The 22633-nt window shown below is 53.9% G+C and overlaps 2 protein-coding genes across 2 annotated transcripts; both read right to left on the bottom strand.

Annotated features, from left to right (window-relative positions):
• Window positions 1-4354: 4354 nt before the first annotated feature.
• Window positions 4355-11209, bottom strand: LOC139604275 (serine/threonine-protein kinase PAK 3-like). Its single transcript, XM_071455370.1, has 13 exons — window positions 11131-11209; window positions 10150-10187; window positions 9584-9710; window positions 9514-9525; window positions 8485-8619; window positions 7740-7803; window positions 7060-7108; window positions 6637-6749; window positions 6260-6377; window positions 5407-5506; window positions 4929-5125; window positions 4695-4832; window positions 4355-4456 (listed from the first exon to the last, which is right to left on the bottom strand). Exons 1-13 carry the CDS (start codon window positions 11207-11209, stop codon window positions 4355-4357), a joined length of 1272 nt encoding a protein of 423 aa, XP_071311471.1.
• Window positions 11210-14483: 3274 nt separating this feature from the next.
• Window positions 14484-21338, bottom strand: LOC139604274 (serine/threonine-protein kinase PAK 3-like). Its single transcript, XM_071455369.1, has 13 exons — window positions 21260-21338; window positions 20279-20316; window positions 19713-19839; window positions 19643-19654; window positions 18614-18748; window positions 17869-17932; window positions 17189-17237; window positions 16766-16878; window positions 16389-16506; window positions 15536-15635; window positions 15058-15254; window positions 14824-14961; window positions 14484-14585 (listed from the first exon to the last, which is right to left on the bottom strand). Exons 1-13 carry the CDS (start codon window positions 21336-21338, stop codon window positions 14484-14486), a joined length of 1272 nt encoding a protein of 423 aa, XP_071311470.1.
• Between the last annotated feature and the right edge of the window lie 1295 nt (window positions 21339-22633).

Below are 22633 nucleotides of genomic sequence, written 5' to 3'. Positions count from 1 at the left end.
CAGCTTCCTTTGCCACTCACCAAAGGCCAGGCTTGCCTCCATCCGCGTGTCAGGTGACCTGCAGCGAGCAAGGGAAAAGGAACCAGAGGCCCTTAGAAAAGTGCCTGTGCTGGCCACTCCCGCAGCACAAGGCAGTCCCAACACAGAGCATTTCCCTTTCCCAACAGGCCTCCAGGAGCAACAGCTCTTTCCCACAGCAGCCAAGAGAACAACAAGGACGCTAGAGTAGGCTCTGTCTACATTTGGGCCTCTTTTGCCAAGAGAGAAATAGAAAGACGCTGCTGGAAATGCCCCTTGCTCTTCAACACTCTGAGCTTCCCTTGTGCCCAACAGCTCAAGCAGCATTTTCCTCTTCTCTTTCCTGCATTTTAGATGGAGATTCTTTTAAATGGCATGCCCTAATTCCCATGCCTTGGCTGAAGATGGTAGCCCAGCAGAGCTTCCCCAAAGGGCCCCTTCCCTGTGGCAGCTCCCTGCTGAAGCAGCCCAGGAACAGCTGCTGGGCTCAGCAGCAAACCCTCCCTGCACTGGACTTTGTGCTGCATCGCCAAGGCAATCGCAGTCTTGGCACACCATCAAGGGGTCAAGTCACGCAGCCAAGGCCTCTAAGGGGCAGAATTGGGAGCAAAAGGCGCTTTCCTTCGCTCCTGGAGAGAGCCACTGAGTTGCTAGCAGTACTTCTGAGCATCTCCCCTCCGAGTCTGCAATCAGCAGCTTGTCTTGCTTGAAGCAGCAAGCGCAGGAAATGACAGACTCCAGTGCCGCGCACTCTCTCGGGGAGGGAAGGCAACCGCTGCAGGTTGCAGGGCAAATACTCTGCACCCGCCCCCCAGTACACAGATGCCCCCTTTTTAGCTGATGCTGCTGGCAGGACATTGACCAAAGCGGTGGCATCTTCATGGCCATTTTGTTCCCAAATAAACTCGGTCACTGCTGTGGCATGAAGAGCAGAGTCAAGCAAAAGCCGGGTGATGCCAGCCCCAGGAGAAACCTTTACTTACGAGTCAGCTGGGTCAGGTAGTAGCCAGAATAGACAACAGAAAAGACCGTGCAAACCGCGGCACAGACCTGCCCGATCATTTTGGCAGCGCTGTGCGGGTTTGCACACTGAATGCCAGCCAAGGCAAAGCCCAGACTCCTCTCGGGGTGCAGGCCGTCTGCTGAGAACTCCTTGAGCACAAGGATCCTCCTGCAGGGAGCCAGCGGAAGAGCCGCTCTGGACAAGCAGGCCTTGCGTGCCCCGGGGCAACGCTGTGCTGACAGCACTGTGACGTGGCACCGCTCCCCTGACCTCACAATAGCAGCTGTTCTATGGCTTCCTTGTGCCCAGCAAGGCAACCTTCTGTACAGCTGATGCGAAAGAAAAGCCTGGGAAGTTCTCCTCACTCATAAAGCAGCAGAAAATGTCCTCCCAGTCCATAAGGCAGTGCTCAAGGCATCCCAGGGGAACTCAGAAAATGGGCCAACCCAAGCGGCATCCAAGGAATCCAAGCAAACGCGCCTTTTGGTCCCAAAAGCTTTGACTGAAAGCAAAAGTCTGCTTCTTCTAGGTGGCATGCTAGCTGGTTCTGAAAAGTCTCACTTCTTCAATGCCATTTAGGGGGGAAAAGAAGCAAAGATAATAAATTTCCAGGAGTATTTTAGGCTGCAGTCACTTCTCAAGCACGTGGGTGCGTGCTGGCCTATGGAGGGGCTTGACAGCTGGCCTGCAAGCAAAGCTGAGTTCATAGAAGACACCCCAATTGATGGGTTTTCAGTGTATCCATAGCAAGGAAGAAGACAAGGCCGTCAGCATGGAAACCGATTAGAAAAGAGAGATGAAATTTTCGTAAGCTAGACTAGTGCCTAAGTAGATGTGTATACTTGCCTTATAAATGTCTGTAAAACTTTTGCCAATTCTATTGACGTTAATTGCTTTGCACCAATGGATATAAGAAGTTATGGTGGTGTAGTCAGTGACTTAAGATCACGCTTGGTTAAGAGTGTATAAGCTGGAGAACAGGCAGAATAAAGAAAACTTTTTTCTTCTTGGACCCTGATCACGTGTGTATGCCACGTCCGGCCTAATGGTGACAGTTGCCCATCTCTGGGTCAAGAGACAAGTATTGTCTGACAGGTAGCTTGTCAACAAACTGAGAAAGAATTGAGTACCTGGGCATGCAGATTTCTGAAGGGAGGAAAGAAAAGTGTTGACAAGAATAAGCCTGACTTTTAAACGCCTGAAAGAGTCAAAAATAACACGTTGTGGGATATTGTACCAGATGTTCCACAGAGTTAAAACCAACCACAACTCATTAGTATCTGGACTTCCTTGCCCACTATGCTTAGAAATGTTGCTTGAAGGCACTTTGTATCTAAAAATCCAGTTCCTGTAGATGACTGTAGATGTAGATCAAAATCCTACCAAAAACTCCGTGTCAAAACCAGCAAGAGTGAGACTTCTGTCCTTGGCAGTAGCTTCCAGGTGCTCCTGGAAATCGCCAGGCCTAGACACAAAGATGTGTATTCGGCGGAGGGAGAGAAGCCTTATGCTTAGCTCTAACTGCGACCTTTGCTAGCAGATCTTACTAGCAGCTAATAAATTCCATTAGTTCTGCTCTTAGCCAGAGCCAAGATGGGAATCAAAGTCTAGATCACAGGAGAAGATCACAGGAGCTTCAGCTTTTCCAGAGGAGGAAAACTACAAAGGCTAGTAAATTTGCGCTGGGTTGACAGGGGTTTTTTACAGATCCATAGACAAGTGATGAAGCTTAAAAGATGACAGCAGAGGAAAATCAACAGATATGCTGAAACTGAGTGAAGAGGAAGGAGACTTCAAATTAACTGAAAAGCTGCAGCGAAAGCTTCTCTACTTTTTGCAGTTGCTTCAAGTTCAAAATGACAAACTCTAGCAGCACTTCCAACTTATTGTTCTTAATTCTAGAATAAAGACCATCAAAACTGTGTACTCCTGCTTAGAGTATGAAGTAAAGCACAGGAAGGCATTAGAGAAAGAAAAATTGTGTTTAGAAGGCTGAGGCAGCCTTAGGGCTAGGAGGAATGGGGAGGCGTGGAAATCAGGCCTGTGGGCACCAGGCAGGGAGCATCCAGTCCCTGAGCGGTCCCTCACAGTGGGTATCCCTGCAGATGGAGTCCAAATGGAGCCACAGCTCGGTGGGAAAAGTGCCGGGCTGGTGAGCCGTGCTTAGCGGGGGCTCCTGCATCAAATTGCTCCCTGACAGGTGCAGTATGCTGTGTGTGTGTGTGCCCAACAGCTGGCAAGAGCAGGCTGGCCCAGATGTGGGAAAAGGCCAAGGAGGCAGCAGAGTGGCAATGGGGCTGTGCAGGAGGCCCTGGTGTTGCACACAGACGTGGGGGATCAGGCTGGCCCAGATGGTCCCGGGGGCTCTGGGCTGAAAAGGGGGGAAAAGAGAAGCCGGGAGGAAGGGCCAGCTGCCGCTATGAGAATGCCATTCCATCCCATAGGGGACATAGTGAGAGGAGGCTGGGAACAAAATGGTCATTCCTGCTGATCACCCTGACATCTTCACGACAAGAGGCCCAGAAAGGAGTGCACATCTGCCTCCTGGTGTTGTCCTGAATGGCAGCTCATTACCTGGCGTTCATTACCCGCAAGTCTGGCAGCTTCCCGCGGGCATTCCACGCTTCAGGCAAGCAAAGCTGCTTACCTCACTATGTTCTTTGGGCCTCTGAAGGGGACCGTCCACTTAGCTACAGCCTGGCAAGGAAGGGAGTCTTACAACACTCTGGATATTTTAGACTTTTATTCTCACTCGGGCTGAAACAAAGTATCCCCTCACTACTTCTCCATCTTCATCCTTCTGTCCTGCAGGTGGTCTGTTCAGGCTGACAGCTTGGAGCGCCTGCAGGCTCCAGTTCTGCTGCAGCCCAGCTTTTCCTCTCACGGCTTAATTCTTCTTATGACAATTCTTTCATTTCTACTTCAAAGATACCTCAGAGCTTCCTTAAATTAACAACACTCTATTCTAAGCTAAACAATCCTCTATTATCTAAGCTATCTACGTTGCATAGCCCTTAAATGTTGATCCCAATATATCCTAATTCTTTTGAACTTTCATCTCTTTGAGAAAGAAAAAACAACAGAGCTTTAAATTGAACCTAGCACACACCTAACCAAACCTAACCTAACCAAACCTAACCTAACCTAACCTAACCTTACCTTACCTTACCTTACCTTACCTAACCAAACACCTAAACTGAGCAAATACGAAAAAAATCATATTTCCTATCTATGGCACAGCTCCTCTTAATACGCGGGGGATGGCTGGAGCTCTGCCCAAAGATGACACATCCCCTTTTCCCTCCTCTCGGCTGGCGGGGCATAAGAGCCTCCTCAGGCGCAGGTGTCTCCTCTCCAGTCTTCCTGCACTTGCTTGGCTGAGGTGATCAGAGCAGCCAGGCTGGAGGCAGGATCGCCGGAGGTAACAAAGGGATGCTGCCCAGAGGAAAAAGAACAAAGAAAGGAACTCTTACTTTCCAGGATCCCATCCTCACGGGCTCAGGCAGGATTCCCTGGCTACCAGGAAGACACACAAAGAGCACCGAGGGCAGCATGTCCCCCTGCGCCTTCCTGTGCTGGGAACTGCCTGCACCACGTGGCCCACACTCCTCCTCATGCCTTCATGCAGGTGTCCTCAGCTGACAGGGCTTTTTGCCCCTTTGCTTTTTCTTACCTGCAGGAGTTCCTGGGCAGACCAGCGCCTGTCCTCGTCTGCCTGCAGGCAGCAGCGGAGGAAGTCACGCAGGAGAGCCGAGTGGTGCCTGGGGTTCTGCAGTTTTGGGGGCCCGTTCCTTTCTATCAGTTCAAAAACCTACAGCACATGGATGCAAGAGGACACTGCACCTGCTCCTTTGCTAGCCACATCAGCTCTCTCCACACAGAGCCCTCTTGCTAAGCTGCACCTTACCCTGAGACGGGCTTCCCGCTCGTAAGGAGCTTCCCCTTCCACCATTTCCAGCCCCATGATGCCCAGGGACCAGATGTCCACTTTGGGGCCGTAGGCTTCTCCTCTCACCACCTCCGGTGCCATCCAGCTGGGAGTGCCGACGCTGGAGCTGCGCTTGCTGCGCTCAGGGCTGAGCTGAGCACAGAGGCCAAAGTCACCTGAGGCCAAAAACAAAGCCTGTCAAAGCCAGCTCCCACTGGCAAAGCGGCCAAAACCATTGCCCACTCCAAGCCTGACCAGGCCATGCTGAATCGAGCTGAAAAAGCAGCTGAGCTCTCCTTCCACGTGCCTGGAGCCAGGCAAAGAAGGCATCGGCCACTTCCACAACACCCTCACCATTCACGCACTGGCCAAGCGGCGCTTCTGCCCAAGTGGCAGTCACCCAAATGCAAGCGCACGGCAGGTGCTGCAAATGCTGCAGCCCAGCAGGGATACCCACCCAACTTGACAGATCCATCCATGCCCACAAGGACGTTGTTGCTTTTGATGTCTCTGTGGATGACTTGGCGGGAATGAAGGAAATGCAGTCCTTGCAGGCACTGAGAGAGAAAAAGGAGGGAGGGAAAGTTAACGTACAGGATGGGATTTCATCCCACCAGAAAGGAAAGAGCTCAACGGGATTGACGGCTTTCTCAGGGAATTGTGAGCGAGGGCGCAGCATCATGGTGCTGTCACGAAGAAGACCTTGCTGCTTCAACACTCTTGGAAGTTTTTTTCTCGATTCCAAGCGAAGGCATCCGGGCTCCCAAAAGTTCCGCCGGCCTTGGGTAGGAAGCGCGTCACCTTTGGCTGGGAGGCGGCACGGCAAAGATTTTTGGGGAAGCCTAGTGGCAGCAGAGGAGGAAGCAGCACCTTAGAGCTGTTCCAGAATCCATCGCCATGCGGGCTGCAACGCTATCCTTTGCAGCTGAGGACGGCTCTTTGGCCTTAGCTGGAAATTCTGCCGCCTGCATGCTGCCTTCCCGTGGCAAGGAATGTAGGACAGACAGACAGGCTCCAGGCTAACATTCCCAGGCAAAGCTGAGAAGAGGAAGCAAGTGAACCCAAGCGAGTGAGGCAGCACCAGCGCCAGAGGACACACAGGATGGAAGAGTGCAAGAACAGAGCCTGAGGAGTGCGGGGACAGCGGCAGGCAGTTCACTTCCCATGCTCGCTCTTCTCCTGTGTGTGGTGACAGCAGCAGCAGCAGCAGCAAAAGAAAGGTGAGAGCAAGAAATCCCGGCTGTCCTTAACCTCCAGCTGGCAAGCAGCATCCTGGACAGGCTTGGGGAAGCACAAGCGGGATCCCTCACCTCCCGACAGACAGCGCCTATCTGTCCTTCCTCCGGGTACACTGCGCTGAGCACATCAAACAAGGTGCCGCCGTCCATGAACTCCATGGCCAGCCAGAGCTCCGCATCCACCAGGTAGCTGAAAGAAGAAAACCACGGCATGGAGAGACAGCAATGGGCACAGCCTCAGTCAGCCGAGGGCCCGAGCCAGGTTTTTGCAACTGCTCTCCAAGCTACGTGTGCCACACGAGATTCATGATCACCAGCTCCACCTCCTGCCACGCTCTGGAGACCAGCAGAGAAATCACCAGCAGCTCCCTTCTCTGCCAGTGACCAAAGGGCATCGTCTCTTCGGGCTTGCACTAGCTAAAGCTACATTGACAGGAGAATACGCCAACCTGTCTAAGTAGGTAACGATATTGGGACTCCTGTTGTCCCTCATGGCCAGGATTTCATTGGCAGCCAGCTCCTCGGACATCTCCTCCTCAAGCGACATGATCTTGATTGCCACCTGAAATGACATTGGCCACCGTTTACCTTGAGAAGACGCCCCCTGCTCGAGATCACAAGCAGCACGGAGCGAGTGCTGCTGCAATGAGGCAGCGGGCTGGGCCAAAGGGCCTTGTCACTAGACAGCAGAGCTTAGCAGAAGCACCAAAGGCCATCCCAAATGCATTCTGCCCCCTGAGCCTAGAGTGTACTTCAGAGGAACAGCCTCTGCTGCAGACATGGAGCTGCCACCCAAACCTCCAGGCAGGGCTCACAGCAGCGGGGAAAGCGCTCCAGAGCTGCAAAATGGCATGGGGCTGTTGGCACTTTACCTGTTGTCCGCTGCTGGTGTCAAGGGCTTTATAAACAGCTCCAAAGCCCCTGGAAAGACAAAAGCAGCAGAAAGAGCCCTTTATCCCTTGGCACTGAAATCAAGCCTAGGCAGCAGATCTCCCCAGGCTGCCTGCACGCCTTCCTTAGAAAACGCCTGGCTGCGGCGTCTCTTCGGCCAACAGCACGTCGGGCCGTGAGCCCTCTGCCGTGCGGGGCAGCCTGTCCAAGGGAACACTAAGGTGCAGCATGAAGACCAAGGGCCGCTGGAAATCTCCAAGGCGCACGCCCAGCCACGTCATTTCCAAACCTAAGGGGAACAGTCCTCCTTGTGCGGGTGTGCATGCATGTGTGTGTCAAAAGAGTGAGAACAATGAGAGTCAGAAGACTGTCCTTGAGAATCTGACATTTCTTGAATGGCAAGGTGCTCTTTCAGGCCAGAAAGCTGCAGGGGCAGAGGGCTTCCCAGCTCCTGCTCCTCCTTGCTGCAAGCAAGACAATGCCAGCATCAAGTTTTCTTTGATGAGGCCTTCGGATTGCTCTGCCCCAGCAGTCCAGGCAGGCGACAGGAGGTAAAGCCAGAGCCTGACCGTGATTGGAGCTTGCCTGACTTCACGCTTGATCTTGCACCAGCCAAAGACCTGGCCCACACTTTTGTAAAAGGAGCCGAGGCCACGCTTACCCTCGTCCCAGTTCTTCAAATGCCGTGTATTTGCTCATTGGCTGGCCCGGACTCACAATGCTCCCTGAAAGACAAAAGCAGCGCAGGGCGCTCACTCGCACACAGAGGCGCCGCTCCCCACACCCTCCCAAAGGCAGCCCCGCTGCCGGCAGCTCTGGGCCCTTTGCGGTCCCCTGGCTTCCAGCTGCTGAGACCAGCAAGTGGGAGGGCCATCTTCTCCACCTTTCATCAGGTGGCCTTTCCAAGAAGGCCTTGGTTTCTTTCAAGCGCAGCATCCCATGCCATAAGCCAAAATGATGAGACCTTAAGAAGAGGGCCCTAAGAGGTCACCAAGGGCCTTTGCAGCCTCTGCAGTCACAGCCACCATCACTGGCAGGTCCACTGCCAGGGCCACAAGGTGTCTGAGCCAGAGGAGGTGTAAGAACGGGAGCCCGAAAACAGCTGGGGCCAGAGAGCTCCCTGGGGCCTAGTCACTTGCTAGGTGCCAGCCTTCTGCTCAAGCAGAAACAATCTCTGCTTTTGTCTTTGGCACACAAGGCAGCCCAGGCAGAGCCAAGCCAGGCCCAGCCGCCCTCACAGGCAGCAGGAAGTCCCTGAGCGCTGCCGCGCTGCCTCAAAGCACAACAACGGCTTCTGCCGAGAGGCCTAAGCGCCTCTGAGAGCGAGGGGCAACTTCTGGCACAGCCTACACCCAGACACGCACACAACACACTGCTCTGGCAGACAAGAAATGCAGCCGACTTACTCAGTGTCTTCCGGCCCTGCTCCTGCCTCATCTCGGGCTGCTGGGCTGCGCTGCTGCAGGAAGTGCCAGCAGCGGGGGGCGAGCTGGCTGCTGCAGGCCACGCTGGTCCAGCGGCACCAGGTTGAATTGCAGAGCCTGTGTTGAGCTGGGACCAGAAAGGATTGCCCGTCAGAAGGGTGTCTGGCACACATGCTCCGCCGAGTGCAGGGCCAAAGCAAGGCCTTGGGAAGGTGCTGTCAGCCACCGCCAGGCCTCTCCAGCTGGGGCCTTTCCCATGTCCCCTTCTCAAAGGCAACTTTGGCAAAAGCCCAAAGGCTACTTGGATCCAGCCCCTCAGGGCCACCTCCATGCTCCATGTTTTCAGCTTTTCTGCAAGACACTGGCAACAAGGGATCCATGGGGCTGCCAAGATCCAGAAAGCGATCAGAGCAGTTCCCCAGAGCCTTGTTGCTTTCCTCCTCCTGTCTTTCCCTGGGCAATGAAATCAGCCCGCAGCTGGCATGCAGTGCTCTGCTCAGAAGCCCGCAGCATGGCCCTTCTCTGATCCTTCTCACGCATTGCCCCTCTCCATGGAAGCCTTTAGGGAGCGGCCCTTTGGAGACGCCTTCCTGCCCTGCCCAGACCCACGCGCCCTTCACAATGTAGGGCTGCCAAGGATTCTCCTCTGCAAAGGCTGCTCTGAGCGGCTGGAAGTGAAGCACAGCCTGAAGCTAATTAGTCCACGGAGAGGGCAGGTCCCTTCCAGGGGCCAGTGTCTGCCAGGTCCCCTGCAAGGCCGGCAACTGCGTCTTTGGGCCGCTCCGTCCGCTGACCACAGGCAGCCTGCACTGACAATGGGCACACGGGGCTGACTGCTACACTGAGAATCATTGAATGCTGCCTCCTGTCTGATGCCAGGAGACATTCTCGGGCCCTCTCGGCATCCCAGCTTAAATGCCAAACTTCAGACCCCATTGGCCAGGGCTCCCTGGCTTGCCTGAAGCAGCACTAGGTCCCGGCAGGCACACAGCCGCCAGCATCTTCAGCCACGAGCAACAAGGGCTGCTCCAAAACTGGAAGCCTGGCCCTGCACCAAAGGCAGTGCCAAGCTCACTGCCACTTACCGGCTCTGCAAGCTCAGGCTGTGCAGGGAGAGCAGCTGGAGGCTTGATGCTCTTTTGCTCCTCTTCAGCCTCTTCCTCAATGCCAGAGGCAGCCAGAGGAGCTGCTGACCCTGCTGTTGAGGCCTGCAGACAGACAGAAGTGAGACAGATGGGCAAAAGGCAATCCCTCAGGAGCTGCTTTCTGTTGAGCTGGGAAAGGACCCAGAAGAAGGGGAAATGGTAGACTTTGATACAAGTGGGACTCTGAGTCATGAAAAGCCCAGGAAGTTGGCTGAATGAGGTGCTACTCCCATCTTGCTGTGCATTTGAGCTTCCCTGCTGCCTAGAAGCAGCAAGATGCCTTGCAGCTGTCCCATTTGCCTTTCATCTCTTGAAAGGCTCTTCCCTGCAAAATCAGCAAACAGCCAGTGCTCCCTTTGCTACTGCTGATGCCACGGGGCACTTGGCCTTTCTTTCAGCCTCCCACGCTGGCACTCCACACTGGACTGCAAGAGGCCAAGCTGGCAGAATTGCCGCCCCATTGTCACACGCCAGCAACGTCCCAGCTTCCTTTGCCACTCACCAAAGGCCAGGCTTGCCTCCATCCGCGTGTCAGGTGACCTGCAGCGAGCAAGGGAAAAGGAACCAGAGGCCCTTAGAAAAGTGCCTGTGCTGGCCACTCCCGCAGCACAAGGCAGTCCCAACACAGAGCATTTCCCTTTCCCAACAGGCCTCCAGGAGCAACAGCTCTTTCCCACAGCAGCCAAGAGAACAACAAGGACGCTAGAGTAGGCTCTGTCTACATTTGGGCCTCTTTTGCCAAGAGAGAAATAGAAAGACGCTGCTGGAAATGCCCCTTGCTCTTCAACACTCTGAGCTTCCCTTGTGCCCAACAGCTCAAGCAGCATTTTCCTCTTCTCTTTCCTGCATTTTAGATGGAGATTCTTTTAAATGGCATGCCCTAATTCCCATGCCTTGGCTGAAGATGGTAGCCCAGCAGAGCTTCCCCAAAGGGCCCCTTCCCTGTGGCAGCTCCCTGCTGAAGCAGCCCAGGAACAGCTGCTGGGCTCAGCAGCAAACCCTCCCTGCACTGGACTTTGTGCTGCATCGCCAAGGCAATCGCAGTCTTGGCACACCATCAAGGGGTCAAGTCACGCAGCCAAGGCCTCTAAGGGGCAGAATTGGGAGCAAAAGGCGCTTTCCTTCGCTCCTGGAGAGAGCCACTGAGTTGCTAGCAGTACTTCTGAGCATCTCCCCTCCGAGTCTGCAATCAGCAGCTTGTCTTGCTTGAAGCAGCAAGCGCAGGAAATGACAGACTCCAGTGCCGCGCACTCTCTCGGGGAGGGAAGGCAACCGCTGCAGGTTGCAGGGCAAATACTCTGCACCCGCCCCCCAGTACACAGATGCCCCCTTTTTAGCTGATGCTGCTGGCAGGACATTGACCAAAGCGGTGGCATCTTCATGGCCATTTTGTTCCCAAATAAACTCGGTCACTGCTGTGGCATGAAGAGCAGAGTCAAGCAAAAGCCGGGTGATGCCAGCCCCAGGAGAAACCTTTACTTACGAGTCAGCTGGGTCAGGTAGTAGCCAGAATAGACAACAGAAAAGACCGTGCAAACCGCGGCACAGACCTGCCCGATCATTTTGGCAGCGCTGTGCGGGTTTGCACACTGAATGCCAGCCAAGGCAAAGCCCAGACTCCTCTCGGGGTGCAGGCCGTCTGCTGAGAACTCCTTGAGCACAAGGATCCTCCTGCAGGGAGCCAGCGGAAGAGACGCTCTGGACAAGCAGGCCTTGCGTGCCCCGGGGCAACGCTGTGCTGACAGCACTGTGACGTGGCACCGCTCCCCTGACCTCACAATAGCAGCTGTTCTATGGCTTCCTTGTGCCCAGCAAGGCAACCTTCTGTACAGCTGATGCGAAAGAAAAGCCTGGGAAGTTCTCCTCACTCATAAAGCAGCAGAAAATGTCCTCCCAGTCCATAAGGCAGTGCTCAAGGCATCCCAGGGGAACTCAGAAAATGGGCCAACCCAAGCGGCATCCAAGGAATCCAAGCAAACGCGCCTTTTGGTCCCAAAAGCTTTGACTGAAAGCAAAAGTCTGCTTCTTCTAGGTGGCATGCTAGCTGGTTCTGAAAAGTCTCACTTCTTCAATGCCATTTAGGGGGGAAAAGAAGCAAAGATAATAAATTTCCAGGAGTATTTTAGGCTGCAGTCACTTCTCAAGCACGTGGGTGCGTGCTGGCCTATGGAGGGGCTTGACAGCTGGCCTGCAAGCAAAGCTGAGTTCATAGAAGACACCCCAATTGATGGGTTTTCAGTGTATCCATAGCAAGGAAGAAGACAAGGCCGTCAGCATGGAAACCGATTAGAAAAGAGAGATGAAATTTTCGTAAGCTAGACTAGTGCCTAAGTAGATGTGTATACTTGCCTTATAAATGTCTGTAAAACTTTTGCCAATTCTATTGACGTTAATTGCTTTGCACCAATGGATATAAGAAGTTATGGTGGTGTAGTCAGTGACTTAAGATCACGCTTGGTTAAGAGTGTATAAGCTGGAGAACAGGCAGAATAAAGAAAACTTTTTTCTTCTTGGACCCTGATCACGTGTGTATGCCACGTCCGGCCTAATGGTGACAGTTGCCCATCTCTGGGTCAAGAGACAAGTATTGTCTGACAGGTAGCTTGTCAACAAACTGAGAAAGAATTGAGTACCTGGGCATGCAGATTTCTGAAGGGAGGAAAGAAAAGTGTTGACAAGAATAAGCCTGACTTTTAAACGCCTGAAAGAGTCAAAAATAACACGTTGTGGGATATTGTACCAGATGTTCCACAGAGTTAAAACCAACCACAACTCATTAGTATCTGGACTTCCTTGCCCACTATGCTTAGAAATGTTGCTTGAAGGCACTTTGTATCTAAAAATCCAGTTCCTGTAGATGACTGTAGATGTAGATCAAAATCCTACCAAAAACTCCGTGTCAAAACCAGCAAGAGTGAGACTTCTGTCCTTGGCAGTAGCTTCCAGGTGCTCCTGGAAATCGCCAGGCCTAGACACAAAGATGTGTATTCGGCGGAGGGAGAGAAGCCTTATGCTTAGCTCTAACTGCGACCTTTGCTAGCAGATCTTACTAGCAGCTAATAAATTCCATTAGTTCTGCTCTTAGCCAGAGCCAAGATGGGAATCAAAGTCTAGATCACAGGAGAAGATCACAGGAGCTTCAGCTTTTCCAGAGGAGGAAAACTACAAAGGCTAGTAAATTTGCGCTGGGTTGACAGGGGTTTTTTACAGATCCATAGACAAGTGATGAAGCTTAAAAGATGACAGCAGAGGAAAATCAACAGATATGCTGAAACTGAGTGAAGAGGAAGGAGACTTCAAATTAACTGAAAAGCTGCAGCGAAAGCTTCTCTACTTTTTGCAGTTGCTTCAAGTTCAAAATGACAAACTCTAGCAGCACTTCCAACTTATTGTTCTTAATTCTAGAATAAAGACCATCAAAACTGTGTACTCCTGCTTAGAGTATGAAGTAAAGCACAGGAAGGCATTAGAGAAAGAAAAATTGTGTTTAGAAGGCTGAGGCAGCCTTAGGGCTAGGAGGAATGGGGAGGCGTGGAAATCAGGCCTGTGGGCACCAGGCAGGGAGCATCCAGTCCCTGAGCGGTCCCTCACAGTGGGTATCCCTGCAGATGGAGTCCAAATGGAGCCACAGCTCGGTGGGAAAAGTGCCGGGCTGGTGAGCCGTGCTTAGCGGGGGCTCCTGCATCAAATTGCTCCCTGACAGGTGCAGTATGCTGTGTGTGTGTGTGCCCAACAGCTGGCAAGAGCAGGCTGGCCCAGATGTGGGAAAAGGCCAAGGAGGCAGCAGAGTGGCAATGGGGCTGTGCAGGAGGCCCTGGTGTTGCACACAGCCGTGGGGGATCAGGCTGGCCCAGATGGTCCCGGGGGCTCTGGGCTGAAAAGGGGGGAAAAGAGAAGCCGGGAGGAAGGGCCAGCTGCCGCTATGAGAATGCCATTCCATCCCATAGGGGACATAGTGAGAGGAGGCTGGGAACAAAATGGTCATTCCTGCTGATCACCCTGACATCTTCACGACAAGAGGCCCAGAAAGGAGTGCACATCTGCCTCCTGGTGTTGTCCTGAATGGCAGCTCATTACCTGGCGTTCATTACCCGCAAGTCTGGCAGCTTCCCGCGGGCATTCCACGCTTCAGGCAAGCAAAGCTGCTTACCTCACTATGTTCTTTGGGCCTCTGAAGGGGACCGTCCACTTAGCTACAGCCTGGCAAGGAAGGGAGTCTTACAACACTCTGGATATTTTAGACTTTTATTCTCACTCGGGCTGAAACAAAGTATCCCCTCACTACTTCTCCATCTTCATCCTTCTGTCCTGCAGGTGGTCTGTTCAGGCTGACAGCTTGGAGCGCCTGCAGGCTCCAGTTCTGCTGCAGCCCAGCTTTTCCTCTCACGGCTTAATTCTTCTTATGACAATTCTTTCATTTCTACTTCAAAGATACCTCAGAGCTTCCTTAAATTAACAACACTCTATTCTAAGCTAAACAATCCTCTATTATCTAAGCTATCTACGTTGCATAGCCCTTAAATGTTGATCCCAATATATCCTAATTCTTTTGAACTTTCATCTCTTTGAGAAAGAAAAAACAACAGAGCTTTAAATTGAACCTAGCACACACCTAACCAAACCTAACCTAACCAAACCTAACCTAACCTAACCTAACCTTACCTTACCTTACCTTACCTTACCTAACCAAACACCTAAACTGAGCAAATACGAAAAAAATCATATTTCCTATCTATGGCACAGCTCCTCTTAATACGCGGGGGATGGCTGGAGCTCTGCCCAAAGATGACACATCCCCTTTTCCCTCCTCTCGGCTGGCGGGGCATAAGAGCCTCCTCAGGCGCAGGTGTCTCCTCTCCAGTCTTCCTGCACTTGCTTGGCTGAGGTGATCAGAGCAGCCAGGCTGGAGGCAGGATCGCCGGAGGTAACAAAGGGATGCTGCCCAGAGGAAAAAGAACAAAGAAAGGAACTCTTACTTTCCAGGATCCCATCCTCACGGGCTCAGGCAGGATTCCCTGGCTACCAGGAAGACACACAAAGAGCACCGAGGGCAGCATGTCCCCCTGCGCCTTCCTGTGCTGGGAACTGCCTGCGCCACGTGGCCCACACTCCTCCTCATGCCTTCATGCAGGTGTCCTCAGCTGACAGGGCTTTTTGCCCCTTTGCTTTTTCTTACCTGCAGGAGTTCCTGGGCAGACCAGCGCCTGTCCTCGTCTGCCTGCAGGCAGCAGCGGAGGAAGTCACGCAGGAGAGCCGAGTGGTGCCTGGGGTTCTGCAGTTTTGGGGGCCCGTTCCTTTCTATCAGTTCAAAAACCTACAGCACATGGATGCAAGAGGACACTGCACCTGCTCCTTTGCTAGCCACATCAGCTCTCTCCACACAGAGCCCTCTTGCTAAGCTGCACCTTACCCTGAGACGGGCTTCCCGCTCGTAAGGAGCTTCCCCTTCCACCATTTCCAGCCCCATGATGCCCAGGGACCAGATGTCCACTTTGGGGCCGTAGGCTTCTCCTCTCACCACCTCCGGTGCCATCCAGCTGGGAGTGCCGACGCTGGAGCTGCGCTTGCTGCGCTCAGGGCTGAGCTGAGCACAGAGGCCAAAGTCACCTGAGGCCAAAAACAAAGCCTGTCAAAGCCAGCTCCCACTGGCAAAGCGGCCAAAACCATTGCCCACTCCAAGCCTGACCAGGCCATGCTGAATCGAGCTGAAAAAGCAGCTGAGCTCTCCTTCCACGTGCCTGGAGCCAGGCAAAGAAGGCATCGGCCACTTCCACAACACCCTCACCATTCACGCACTGGCCAAGCGGCGCTTCTGCCCAAGTGGCAGTCACCGAAATGCAAGCGCACGGCAGGTGCTGCAAATGCTGCAGCCCAGCAGGGATACCCACCCAACTTGACAGATCCATCCATGCCCACAAGGACGTTGTTGCTTTTGATGTCTCTGTGGATGACTTGGCGGGAATGAAGGAAATGCAGTCCTTGCAGGCACTGAGAGAGAAAAAGGAGGGAGGGAAAGTTAACGTACAGGATGGGATTTCATCCCACCAGAAAGGAAAGAGCTCAACGGGATTGACGGCTTTCTCAGGGAATTGTGAGCGAGGGCGCAGCATCATGGTGCTGTCACGAAGAAGAGCTTGCTGCTTCAACACTCTTGGAAGTTTTTTTCTCGATTCCAAGCGAAGGCATCCGGGCTCCCAAAAGTTCCGCCGGCCTTGGGTAGGAAGCGCGTCACCTTTGGCTGGGAGGCGGCACGGCAAAGATTTTTGGGGAAGCCTAGTGGCAGCAGAGGAGGAAGCAGCACCTTAGAGCTGTTCCAGAATCCATCGCCATGCGGGCTGCAACGCTATCCTTTGCAGCTGAGGACGGCTCTTTGGCCTTAGCTGGAAATTCTGCCGCCTGCATGCTGCCTTCCTGTGGCAAGGAATGTAGGACAGACAGACAGGCTCCAGGCTAACATTCCCAGGCAAAGCTGAGAAGAGGAAGCAAGTGAACCCAAGCGAGTGAGGCAGCACCAGCGCCAGAGGACACACAGGATGGAAGAGTGCAAGAACAGAGCCTGAGGAGTGCGGGGACAGCGGCAGGCAGTTCACTTCCCATGCTCGCTCTTCTCCTGTGTGTGGTGACAGCAGCAGCAGCAGCAGCAAAAGAAAGGTGAGAGCAAGAAATCCCGGCTGTCCTTAACCTCCAGCTGGCAAGCAGCATCCTGGACAGGCTTGGGGAAGCACAAGCGGGATCCCTCACCTCCCGACAGACAGCGCCTATCTGTCCTTCCTCCGGGTACACTGCGCTGAGCACATCAAACAAGGTGCCGCCGTCCATGAACTCCATGGCCAGCCAGAGCTCCGCATCCACCAGGTAGCTGAAAGAAGAAAACCACGGCATGGAGAGACAGCAATGGGCACAGCCTCAGTCAGCCGAGGGCCCGAGCCAGGTTTTTGCAACTGCTCTCCAAGCTACGTGTGCCACACGAGATTCATGATCACCAGCTCCACCTCCTGCCACGCTCTGGAGACCAGCAGAGAAATCACCAGCAGCTCCCTTCTCTGCCAGTGACCAAAGGGCATCGTCTCTTCGGGCTTGCACTAGCTAAAGCTACATTGACAGGAGAATACGCCAACCTGTCTAAGTAGGTAACGATATTGGGACTCCTGTTGTCCCTCATGGCCAGGATTTCATTGGCAGCCAGCTCCTCGGACATCTCCTCCTCAAGCGACATGATCTTGATTGCCACCTGAAATGACATTGGCCACCGTTTACCTTGAGAAGACGCCCCCTGCTCGAGATCACAAGCAGCACGGAGCGAGTGCTGCTGCAATGAGGCAGCGGGCTGGGCCAAAGGGCCTTGTCACTAGACAGCAGAGCTTAGCAGAAGCACCAAAGGCCATCCCAAATGCATTCTGCCCCCTGAGCCTAGAGTGTACTTCAGAGGAACAGCCTCTGCTGCAGACATGGAGCTGCCACCCAAACCTCCAGGCAGGGCTCACAGCAGCGGGGAAAGCGCTCCAGAGCTGCAAAATGGCATGGGGCTGTTGGCACTTTACCTGTTGTCCGCTGCTGGTGTCAAGGGCTTTATAAACAGCTCCAAAGCCCCTGGAAAGACAAAAGCAGCAGAAAGAGCCCTTTATCCCTTGGCCCTGAAATCAAGCCTAGGCAGCAGATCTCCCCAGGCTGCCTGCACGCCTTCCTTAGAAAACGCCTGGCTGCGGCGTCTCTTCGGCCAACAGCACGTCGGGCCGTGAGCCCTCTGCCGTGCGGGGCAGCCTGTCCAAGGGAACACTAAGGTGCAGCATGAAGACCAAGGGCCGCTGGAAATCTCCAAGGCGCACGCCCAGCCACGTCATTTCCAAACCTAAGGGGAACAGTCCTCCTTGTGCGGGTGTGCATGCATGTGTGTGTCAAAAGAGTGAGAACAATGAGAGTCAGAAGACTGTCCTTGAGAATCTGACATTTCTTGAATGGCAAGGTGCTCTTTCAGGCCAGAAAGCTGCAGGGGCAGAGGGCTTCCCAGCTCCTGCTCCTCCTTGCTGCAAGCAAGACAATGCCAGCATCAAGTTTTCTTTGATGAGGCCTTCGGATTGCTCTGCCCCAGCAGTCCAGGCAGGCGACAGGAGGTAAAGCCAGAGCCTGACCGTGATTGGAGCTTGCCTGACTTCACGCTTGATCTTGCACCAGCCAAAGACCTGGCCCACACTTTTGTAAAAGGAGCCGAGGCCACGCTTACCCTCGTCCCAGTTCTTCAAATGCCGTGTATTTGCTCATTGGCTGGCCCGGACTCACAATGCTCCCTGAAAGACAAAAGCAGCGCAGGGCGCTCACTCGCACACAGAGGCGCCGCTCCCCACACCCTCCCAAAGGCAGCCCCGCTGCCGGCAGCTCTGGGCCCTTTGCGGTCCCCTGGCTTCCAGCTGCTGAGACCAGCAAGTGGGAGGGCCATCTTCTCCACCTTTCATCAGGTGGCCTTTCCAAGAAGGCCTTGGTTTCTTTCAAGCGCAGCATCCCATGCCATAAGCCAAAATGATGAGACCTTAAGAAGAGGGCCCTAAGAGGTCACCAAGGGCCTTTGCAGCCTCTGCAGTCACAGCCACCATCACTGGCAGGTCCACTGCCAGGGCCACAAGGTGTCTGAGCCAGAGGAGGTGTAAGAACGGGAGCCCGAAAACAGCTGGGGCCAGAGAGCTCCCTGGGGCCTAGTCACTTGCTAGGTGCCAGCCTTCTGCTCAAGCAGAAACAATCTCTGCTTTTGTCTTTGGCACACAAGGCAGCCCAGGCAGAGCCAAGCCAGGCCCAGCCGCCCTCACAGGCAGCAGGAAGTCCCTGAGCGCTGCCGCGCTGCCTCAAAGCACAACAACGGCTTCTGCCGAGAGGCCTAAGCGCCTCTGAGAGCGAGGGGCAACTTCTGGCACAGCCTACACCCAGACACGCACACAACACACTGCTCTGGCAGACAAGAAATGCAGCCGACTTACTCAGTGTCTTCCGGCCCTGCTCCTGCCTCATCTCGGGCTGCTGGGCTGCGCTGCTGCAGGAAGTGCCAGCAGCGGGGGGCGAGCTGGCTGCTGCAGGCCACGCTGGTCCAGCGGCACCAGGTTGAATTGCAGAGCCTGTGTTGAGCTGGGACCAGAAAGGATTGCCCGTCAGAAGGGTGTCTGGCACACATGCTCCGCCGAGTGCAGGGCCAAAGCAAGGCCTTGGGAAGGTGCTGTCAGCCACCGCCAGGCCTCTCCAGCTGGGGCCTTTCCCATGTCCCCTTCTCAAAGGCAACTTTGGCAAAAGCCCAAAGGCTACTTGGATCCAGCCCCTCAGGGCCACCTCCATGCTCCATGTTTTCAGCTTTTCTGCAAGACACTGGCAACAAGGGATCCATGGGGCTGCCAAGATCCAGAAAGCGATCAGAGCAGTTCCCCAGAGCCTTGTTGCTTTCCTCCTCCTGTCTTTCCCTGGGCAATGAAATCAGCCCGCAGCTGGCATGCAGTGCTCTGCTCAGAAGCCCGCAGCATGGCCCTTCTCTGATCCTTCTCACGCATTGCCCCTCTCCATGGAAGCCTTTAGGGAGCGGCCCTTTGGAGACGCCTTCCTGCCCTGCCCAGACCCACGCGCCCTTCACAATGTAGGGCTGCCAAGGATTCTCCTCTGCAAAGGCTGCTCTGAGCGGCTGGAAGTGAAGCACAGCCTGAAGCTAATTAGTCCACGGAGAGGGCAGGTCCCTTCCAGGGGCCAGTGTCTGCCAGGTCCCCTGCAAGGCCGGCAACTGCGTCTTTGGGCCGCTCCGTCCGCTGACCACAGGCAGCCTGCACTGACAATGGGCACACGGGGCTGACTGCTACACTGAGAATCATTGAATGCTGCCTCCTGTCTGATGCCAGGAGACATTCTCGGGCCCTCTCGGCATCCCAGCTTAAATGCCAAACTTCAGACCCCATTGGCCAGGGCTCCCTGGCTTGCCTGAAGCAGCACTAGGTCCCGGCAGGCACACAGCCGCCAGCATCTTCAGCCACGAGCAACAAGGGCTGCTCCAAAACTGGAAGCCTGGCCCTGCACCAAAGGCAGTGCCAAGCTCACTGCCACTTACCGGCTCTGCAAGCTCAGGCTGTGCAGGGAGAGCAGCTGGAGGCTTGATGCTCTTTTGCTCCTCTTCAGCCTCTTCCTCAATGCCAGAGGCAGCCAGAGGAGCTGCTGACCCTGCTGTTGAGGCCTGCAGACAGACAGAAGTGAGACAGATGGGCAAAAGGCAATCCCTCAGGAGCTGCTTTCTGTTGAGCTGGGAAAGGACCCAGAAGAAGGGGAAATGGTAGACTTTGATACAAGTGGGACTCTGAGTCATGAAAAGCCCAGGAAGTTGGCTGAATGAGGTGCTACTCCCATCTTGCTGTGCATTTGAGCTTCCCTGCTGCCTAGAAGCAGCAAGATGCCTTGCAGCTGTCCCATTTGCCTTTCATCTCTTGAAAGGCTCTTCCCTGCAAAATCAGCAAACAGCCAGTGCTCCCTTTGCTACTGCTGATGCCACGGGGCACTTGGCCTTTCTTTCAGCCTCCCACGCTGGCACTCCACACTGGACTGCAAGAGGCCAAGCTGGCAGAATTGCCGCCCCATTGTCACACGCCAGCAACGTCCCAGCTTCCTTTGCCACTCACCAAAGGCCAGGCTTGCCTCCATCCGCGTGTCAGGTGACCTGCAGCGAGCAAGGGAAAAGGAACCAGAGGCCCTTAGAAAAGTGCCTGTGCTGGCCACTCCCGCAGCACAAGGCAGTCCCAACACAGAGCATTTCCCTTTCCCAACAGGCCTCCAGGAGCAACAGCTCTTTCCCACAGCAGCCAAGAGAACAACAAGGACGCTAGAGTAGGCTCTGTCTACATTTGGGCCTCTTTTGCCAAGAGAGAAATAGAAAGACGCTGCTGGAAATGCCCCTTGCTCTTCAACACTCTGAGCTTCCCTTGTGCCCAACAGCTCAAGCAGCATTTTCCTCTTCTCTTTCCTGCATTTTAGATGGAGATTCTTTTAAATGGCATGCCCTAATTCCCATGCCTTGGCTGAAGATGGTAGCCCAGCAGAGCTTCCCCAAAGGGCCCCTTCCCTGTGGCAGCTCCCTGCTGAAGCAGCCCAGGAACAGCTGCTGGGCTCAGCAGCAAACCCTCCCTGCACTGGACTTTGTGCTGCATCGCCAAGGCAATCGCAGTCTTGGCACACCATCAAGGGGTCAAGTCACGCAGCCAAGGCCTCTAAGGGGCAGAATTGGGAGCAAAAGGCGCTTTCCTTCGCTCCTGGAGAGAGCCACTGAGTTGCTAGCAGTACTTCTGAGCATCTCCCCTCCGAGTCTGCAATCAGCAGCTTGTCTTGCTTGAAGCAGCAAGCGCAGGAAATGACAGACTCCAGTGCCGCGCACTCTCTCGGGGAGGGAAGGCAACCGCTGCAGGTTGCAGGGCAAATACTCTGCACCCGCCCCCCAGTACACAGATGCCCCCTTTTTAGCTGATGCTGCTGGCAGGACATTGACCAAAGCGGTGGCATCTTCATGGCCATTTTGTTCCCAAATAAACTCGGTCACTGCTGTGGCATGAAGAGCAGAGTCAAGCAAAAGCCGGGTGATGCCAGCCCCAGGAGAAACCTTTACTTACGAGTCAGCTGGGTCAGGTAGTAGCCAGAATAGACAACAGAAAAGACCGTGCAAACCGCGGCACAGACCTGCCCGATCATTTTGGCAGCGCTGTGCGGGTTTGCACACTGAATGCCAGCCAAGGCAAAGCCCAGACTCCTCTCGGGGTGCAGGCCGTCTGCTGAGAACTCCTTGAGCACAAGGATCCTCCTGCAGGGAGCCAGCGGAAGAGCCGCTCTGGACAAGCAGGCCTTGCGTGCCCCGGGGCAACGCTGTGCTGACAGCACTGTGACGTGGCACCGCTCCCCTGACCTCACAATAGCAGCTGTTCTATGGCTTCCTTGTGCCCAGCAAGGCAACCTTCTGTACAGCTGATGCGAAAGAAAAGCCTGGGAAGTTCTCCTCACTCATAAAGCAGCAGAAAATGTCCTCCCAGTCCATAAGGCAGTGCTCAAGGCATCCCAGGGGAACTCAGAAAATGGGCCAACCCAAGCGGCATCCAAGGAATCCAAGCAAACGCGCCTTTTGGTCCCAAAAGCTTTGACTGAAAGCAAAAGTCTGCTTCTTCTAGGTGGCATGCTAGCTGGTTCTGAAAAGTCTCACTTCTTCAATGCCATTTAGGGGGGAAAAGAAGCAAAGATAATAAATTTCCAGGAGTATTTTAGGCTGCAGTCACTTCTCAAGCACGTGGGTGCGTGCTGGCCTATGGAGGGGCTTGACAGCTGGCCTGCAAGCAAAGCTGAGTTCATAGAAGACACCCCAATTGATGGGTTTTCAGTGTATCCATAGCAAGGAAGAAGACAAGGCCGTCAGCATGGAAACCGATTAGAAAAGAGAGATGAAATTTTCGTAAGCTAGACTAGTGCCTAAGTAGATGTGTATACTTGCCTTATAAATGTCTGTAAAACTTTTGCCAATTCTATTGACGTTAATTGCTTTGCACCAATGGATATAAGAAGTTATGGTGGTGTAGTCAGTGACTTAAGATCACGCTTGGTTAAGAGTGTATAAGCTGGAGAACAGGCAGAATAAAGAAAACTTTTTTCTTCTTGGACCCTGATCACGTGTGTATGCCACGTCCGGCCTAATGGTGACAGTTGCCCATCTCTGGGTCAAGAGACAAGTATTGTCTGACAGGTAGCTTGTCAACAAACTGAGAAAGAATTGAGTACCTGGGCATGCAGATTTCTGAAGGGAGGAAAGAAAAGTGTTGACAAGAATAAGCCTGACTTTTAAACGCCTGAAAGAGTCAAAAATAACACGTTGTGGGATATTGTACCAGATGTTCCACAGAGTTAAAACCAACCACAACTCATTAGTATCTGGACTTCCTTGCCCACTATGCTTAGAAATGTTGCTTGAAGGCACTTTGTATCTAAAAATCCAGTTCCTGTAG

The sequence above is a fragment of the Agelaius tricolor genome, unplaced genomic scaffold (assembly GCF_023055355.1).
Source record: "Agelaius tricolor isolate 1412-34295 unplaced genomic scaffold, bAgeTri1.0.p SCAF_48, whole genome shotgun sequence".
NCBI lineage: Eukaryota > Metazoa > Chordata > Aves > Passeriformes > Icteridae > Agelaius > Agelaius tricolor.
Note: the sequence above shows the minus strand (reverse complement) of the source record. Positions and strands in the feature narration are given on the sequence as shown.

Bases quoted from the DNA above. Each gene is read 5' to 3' on its own strand.
- LOC139604275 (XM_071455370.1), bottom strand. From the start codon at position 11,209: ATGATCGGGCAGGTCTGTGCCGCGGTTTGCACGGTCTTTTCTGTTGTC. The intron at 10,188-11,130 runs GTAAGTAAAGGT...TGCTCGCTGCAG, and splicing joins CTACCTGACCCAGCTGACTC to GTCACCTGACACGCGGATGG. The intron at 6,750-7,059 runs GTAAAGTGCCAA...ATGTCATTTCAG, and splicing joins ACACCAGCAGCGGACAACAG to GTGGCAATCAAGATCATGTC.
- LOC139604274 (XM_071455369.1), bottom strand. From the start codon at position 21,338: ATGATCGGGCAGGTCTGTGCCGCGGTTTGCACGGTCTTTTCTGTTGTC. The intron at 15,255-15,535 runs GTGGGTATCCCT...TTTTGGCCTCAG, and splicing joins GGATGGATCTGTCAAGTTGG to GTGACTTTGGCCTCTGTGCT. The intron at 14,586-14,823 runs GTAAGAAAAAGC...TCCTCTGGGCAG, and splicing joins CTGCCCAGGAACTCCTGCAG to CATCCCTTTGTTACCTCCGG.